The sequence below is a fragment of the Pan troglodytes genome, chromosome 7 (genome assembly GCF_028858775.2).
Source record: "Pan troglodytes isolate AG18354 chromosome 7, NHGRI_mPanTro3-v2.0_pri, whole genome shotgun sequence".
In the NCBI taxonomy this organism is placed as follows: Eukaryota; Metazoa; Chordata; class Mammalia; order Primates; family Hominidae; genus Pan; species Pan troglodytes.
Genome location: NC_072405.2, coordinates 152,874,552 through 152,880,551, shown reverse-complemented (window position 1 = coordinate 152,880,551; position 6,000 = coordinate 152,874,552). Strand labels below are relative to the sequence as shown.

The window sequence follows — 6,000 nt, the reverse complement described above, 5'->3', positions numbered from 1 at the left end:
GAGGGTGTGGGGAAGGAGGGTCCTCCTTCTGGGCCGGTGGGGGACAGCCTAGGGGTGTTCACATATGCTCCCCATGCCTCCCCGGACAGACAGGGCCGAGGCCTGGAGACAGGAAGTGCCCCAGCAATGAAGAGGGGACCCAGAACTGTGCCTGCCCCAGGGCAGAGGCAGGAGCAGAGGAGGGCAGAGCCCCAGGTGGGCGGGAAGGAGGTGGGAGCACTGAGAGGGAGGCTTCCTCCCTCCCCTGGAGTCCCTGCCCCCACATGCATTTCCACTGTGTCAGACTGTTTTAAAGAATTGGTGTGTTCATGCTGTCCCTCCTGAAAATGACTCAAGGAACAAGGGGAGTGAAATGTGTCCCCACCAAGGGGCCTAAGAGCTGTGTGAAGCTCATGTACTGAGAAGGGTCGGGGGGAGCCAAGGGCACCAGCACTTGGGGTTCCCTGAATGTTCCCAGAGCCCCAGGGAGAGGGGATGCCTTGGGAGCCACGTGACCGCTGGCCTGGGAGTCCAAGGCCCAGACGTCCAGGCCCAGGGCAAAGCAGGAGCTGCAGGGCCCACCTGGCCTCCACAGTCCTCCTGGCCCAGGGATGCGGGGACACCAAGGCCAGGCAGAGGACTTCACCCCAGCAGCCAGGGCTGGGTCAGGGCCCCGGGCCGCACAGAGGGAGGCCACACAGAGAGATGGGTTTTTAATTCTTTTTATTGAAGAAAAGAAAAGGAGAGAAAAAATAGATTCCCCCCTGCTTCTTCCTGGAGGGGACTCAGTCCTGCCCCTGGGGGCCACGAGGGTCGGAGGGCTGTGCTCTCCACCTGGGTCTAGGAGGGGCCTAGGGCCCTGGAAGGTGTGGGGAGCTGGCTGCTTCCCGAGGGATGGGGGTGTTTAAAAAACGGTGCCAGGCCGGCCGGGCCAAGCAGGCAGCTCCTCCGCAGCAGGAGCTCAGGCGGGTACCCTGGGACGCTGGCCACGCTGGGCCTGTCCACGGTCCACAGCCGTCCGCCCATCTGCCCGCTGGGCCTCGGCCCGAGGAGGGCAGAGTCTGAGGCACCTTCGGCCTCTGGTGCCCTGTGCCCGCTGGCCGGGCCGCCTCCTGTCCTGCATCTGGCTCTGGTCCCAGCACTGCGGGCCCTGTGCCTGGCCGCCGTCTGAGCGCCCTGAGGCCGGGGTGCGGGCCTGGCCCGCCGCCCGCGAGCGTGTCTGTGCCCGTCTGCGGCAGGAGCGGGCGGAGCAGCATCCCTCCTCCATGGCCCAGTGCGTGGCCGCCGCCCACCCGCTCAGACCTCGGTCTGGAGGTCGATGATGTCCTGGCCCACCAGCGGGATCGTGGCGCCCGACCTCTCCCACTCCACGCTGCGAAGCTCCAGCGGCGACGGCTGCAGCGGCTCCAGCTCCTTCTTCACCCACGTGGGCGTCCCGTGGGCTTTCCGGAGGCTCTCCCAGGGCCTCTTGTTGGGCGTCTGCTGCTTTTCCGGCTGCTGGGTGGCCCGTGGTGCAGGAGGGGTGGGGCCCGGAGGGAGAGCCATGACCCGGAGGAGTAGCGGGGAGGAGGCAGACACGAATCAGTGAGGAAGGGACGGGAGGTGGGGGACAGGGGACAGGGGACAGGATGAGGCTTTCAGGACAAGAGCCCAGAACAGAGCTGGGCAGCGGCAGGCACAGATCCTCTCCCCAGCCTTGGCAGAGGTTGCGAACCCCACGGTCGGGTCAGGCTGTGGGGACCCTGCCCTGGATTGGCTCCACCCCAATCCAGACCCCTGGCCCCAGGAGCAGGCTCGTGACCGCTCAGCTCCCAGTATGGCCATGGCCTCCAGAGTCTGGCATGGCAGGGTCAGGCCAGCCCTCAGGGATGGGCGAATGAATGAATGAATGAATGAATGAATGAAGTGCGCAAATCCAGGGAAGAAGGGAGACAGCGGCCTGACCTAAGGGCTCTCCCCACCCAGCCCCTCCCTGCCCTCCAGACCTTGCTGTCCGGCCCCAGCACCTCCTTGTCCTTCTCCGCTGCGTGCTGCAGCTTCCGGTTCAGGTCCTGGAACATGTCTTGGTGCCGCTTCCGGGTGTGCATGATCTTCTGCAGGCGGGGTCTGGGCAGTGAGTCCTGGGCCAGGAGGAGGGCATGGCCCATCCTGCCTGCCCCGCCCGTCCCCTGGCTGCCGGGGAGCTGCCTGGCCGTGTGGGAGCCCAGAGCACATCTGGCCCTAACTGTCTGGTGGTGGGGGACACCAGAACTCACCTCAAAGTCCAGTTCTGCATACCGCGACTTCCGCCGCTGCAGGGAGAAGGGGTTTGCGAACATTCGCCAAGGGTCCCTGACAAGTCCACGCCTCTCCCTGCCTCAGACTGAGGGCATCAGGGACTCACTCGCCCCATGCCTGCCTTCAGGGACCAGGCCAGACCCAGGGGACATGCCTGGGGGCACACTGAGGCAGCTCCTCCAGCTATGCGCTGGGTGCCAGCGAGCAGCACCAAGGCTGGGCTGGGGTGTCCGGCTCGCCTGCCCGGGACACACTCCCCAGGATCAAGGAGACCTGAACTTGGGGCCACATGGCTGGGTCCCCCGACAGAGAACTCAGGGACACAGGGCAGCATCACCAGAGGCCAGGAGCCAGGTGGTGGGAGCATATCCTGTGGGGACGGGCTCCCCCAAAAACCACATCCTACAGGCTGACTGAGGCCGGGTCAGCTGCAGGCTCCAGGCTGACCTAGGCAGGTATGTGCTGCCAGGCTGCCCCAAGGGCTGGACTAGCGACTGTGCGAGGTGCAGGTCCTGCTCTGTGGGTCCAGACTGTGGGTCCCTGAGCCCCTTTGAAATGGGGTGAGACCACCCTGCCAAGCCTAGGGTGGGGACCACACGTCAGACATACTCAGCACACCCAGCAGGGCCAGGGGTGGGGGGTGTAGCTAGGAGGCAGAGCCAGCCCGCCCCGCTGACGGCGTGGGGGTCCCACCCAGCAGGGGTGACCCAGCTGCTGCAGGGGTGACCCAGCTGCTGCAGCCCTGCCCTCGCTGGCTGGGGTGTGGCCCACCCCTGCCCCCCTCACCTCCAGGGAGCTCACAGACAAGGTGGCGACATTCTCGTTCTTGGTGCTGGGCCCCGTGCTGGGTCCCGGATGGGCGGCAGGCTCCCCGGGATCCCCCAGGCTGGGGGGTGCCGGCTCCAGATTGGGCGGTGGGGGCAGGGGCTGCTGGGGAGGTGGTGGCGGTGGGGGCGGAGGCGGTGGGGGCTGGGCAGGGGGTGCCTCGGGGGGCCCGCTGCTGGGGGGCTGGCGGGAGGGCGGGCTGCGGGCGGGGAGGCTGGCCTCGGGGGCCGTGCTGAGGTGGATGAGGCGGGTCTGCGGCATCTGGTCAATGTGGATGCTGTACTTGGGCTCCTCCTTGGGCTTGGGCCGCAGCGTGGCCGTGGCCGTGGGCAGGATCACGTAGCTCGTGTCCAGAGCCTTCTCCTGGGCCCGGCTCAGCTCCGAGTCCAGCTTCTTGAAGATGTCCCCGTCACCGACGAAGGAGGACTTGGGTGCCTTGTCCCTCTTGAGGGTCAGTGAGTGGTTGGGGAAGTCGGGCAGGGGCCCGCCGGGGTAGCGGGGTGAGCCGTGCAGGTGCAGCTTGGACACGTTGGCCGGCAGGCTGTTGAAATTGGTGGGCGGCCCCTTGGCATGGGCCAGCTTCAGCTTCTCCTCCTCGGGCAGAGACGGCCGCTTCAGTGTGCCCGTGATGGTGGCAGTGCGGCAGGCCGCGATGTCCTTGTTCAGCACTGCAGGGGCCGCGGGGGAGACAGCGGGGACAGGTTTGGGGGTGAGGATGGTGTAGGACGGTCCCCAGCAGGAGAGGGGCCCAGTCTGCCCTGCGAGGCCGCCACCTCCTGGGAGACCCCGGCCAGGTCCTGCTGGATACTGATCGGAGGGCCGACTGCAGGTACCACCCTACCCAAGCCTGGCGCTACGGCCCCTAGGGTTCCTGTGTCCTTAGATGAGGCTGCCACACAGGGTGGCCCTCTCCACTGGCCCCAAGAAGACAAATGGCTGTCACCCACACACTGCCCTCCCCAGCGCTGAGAAGAGCAGGCGAGGGCGGCCTTGACTCCCGGAAGCACAGGGACACAGGCAGAACGGTCTGTTCTGGTGGCAGAGCCCAGCCAGCCCTCCAATGCTCCTGACGCCCACGGCCCTGGCCCTTGTGTGGGTGGGGGGCAGTGTGCGGGAGCCCAGTGGTGCTGAGTGCAGCCACGAGGCCCTGGCCCTCTGTCACAGCCCTTCCTGCATCGCTGCCCCTGGGGCCTGCAAGCCTCCCCGCTCTGCCCTGAGGGCCGCCTGGTCCCTGGAGAGAGGTCCCCATACCCAGACACCTCTGACTCTGTCTCTGGTCAGTTGCAAGGGGCCCAGCCGCCTTGACCTCTGAGTGGGGCTCCAGTTTGCCCCCGACTTCCTGCCAATGAATCTAGCCCCTACTGGCTGGCGGAGAGCCCCAAGCTGACTCTGACCCAGCCGCCTGCCCCTGACAGAGGGGTGCCCACCCTCCACACCCCTCCTTTCTCCAAGCCCCAGTCTCCAAAGATCCAGACCCCAGGGCCCTTCCTGGGAAGCCTGGCCTGCCCCCTGTGTCCTGCCCCGTGCAGGCTGGCAGATGGTTACCCACCACGCCAAGCCAGCCCTGGGTGCCTGTGTTCACCAGCTGCTCCCTTCAGCCACCTTGCCAGGCACGCGGGCCCCAGGGTCACCAATGCCCCCCGAGCTGCCTAGCCAGGGGTCACTCTCTCCCGAACACAGGCTTCCCCGTCCCCCTCAGAGCTCAGCAGGCCATGCTCCCGGCCTGGTCCTCTCCTCCACCCTCTGGACAGCAACACCCTGTGCCCATTTTCAGCCCCGCCCCTCCCCTCGTCCCTACCCAAGAGTGACCCGTCATCCTCCCCGTCAGACCCACATGCCCCACCCAGACAGCCACAGCACTCTCGGGACGCACGTCCCCAAGGCCGCCCCACCCCGCACAGACCCTGGGGCTCCCGACCTCCCACACACCTCACACTTTGCTCCCCACAAGGCAGAACGAGCGCCTGGCACGTGAGGGGTCTATGTGCCTCCCTCGCATGTACCCACCTTGGGGCACAATAAAAGCCAAGCTCCCCCCAGGCCCAGGCCCCTCGCTGGCACCCCGCCCACCCTCCTGCTCTGAGGAAGCTCCCAGGCGCTCAGCACCAGCTGCTCATGGCGCATCCACCAGCTGCATGTGGATCCACCAGGCGCTGTAGCCAGCGCATGAATGAAAGGGAATCAGGGGCTCAGAGAGGCCCACATACACCCAAGCCACCTGAGGCCCCAAGTCCTAGGGTCACCCCTCTGAGAGGCTGTGGGACTGGTTCACAGGAGACCCCAAGGGGGCAGAAGGTGCTTTTTGTCCAGCTCCCATTCAGCCCAGCCCTGAAGTCACTTCCTCCAGGAAGCCCTCCTGGGGCCCAACTGGCACCAGCACACACTCCCCACCTGGGGCTGTCCCAGCTCCTCTGCCAGGGCTGTCTCTAGAGAAGGTGCTCTTCAAATATCTAAATGACCAGAGGGAGCATGGTCCATTGGCCTCTCCACAGCTCAGAAAGCCACTGCCTGTCACTGCCTCAGGACCTGGTTCACAGAACAGTGGTGGGGACAGAAACAGACCCTCGCAGTCTGATGCTTGGGGATGGGCGGCGGAGCTTCCTTTATTGGGCAGTCGTTCGTTTTTTGCACTTGGTTCCAGGAAGCTCAGCACTGGCCGGGGGCTCCATGGTGGGTCCTTCTCCCCGCCTTCCTCTTGCTCCCCGTTGTCCCCCTAGCCTGAAAGCCCCACTCACTTCTGCCCCTGCTGGGACTGGCAATGAGGAAATGAAGGTGGCACAGAACACAGGTGCTAGAGGGCGGTGGGCAGGAGGCAGGTGGGGGGAGCGGCACTAGGGTGGGGCTGTGCTCCTCGCTGGGGCCACGACAGAGGAAGAGATGTCAGGTGGGCAGGGGACGCAGCCAGGGGCTCCACAGGCA

At 66.1% G+C, this 6,000-nt stretch overlaps 1 protein-coding gene across 12 annotated transcripts in view; it reads right to left on the bottom strand.

Annotated features, from left to right (window-relative positions):
* Positions 1-685: 685 nt before the first annotated feature.
* The window catches only part of ADGRB1 (adhesion G protein-coupled receptor B1), a 99,183-nt gene continuing 93,868 nt past the window's right edge, over positions 686-6,000 (bottom strand). For 4 of the 12 annotated variants that reach the window (XM_054657046.2, XM_054657049.2, XM_054657052.2 and 1 more), the window contains 3 exons: positions 3,043-3,749; positions 1,965-2,270; positions 686-1,476 (listed from right to left, as the gene is read on the bottom strand). In XM_054657046.2, the coding sequence (XP_054513021.2) occupies positions 1,276-1,476; positions 1,965-2,270; positions 3,043-3,749 (1,214 nt within the window). In that variant the 3' untranslated portion in view covers positions 686-1,275. The remainder of the gene's footprint in view (positions 1,477-1,964; positions 2,271-3,042; positions 3,750-6,000) is intronic. The other 8 variants (XM_016959964.4, XM_054657055.2, XM_054657056.1 and 5 more) reach the window with 6 other exon arrangements.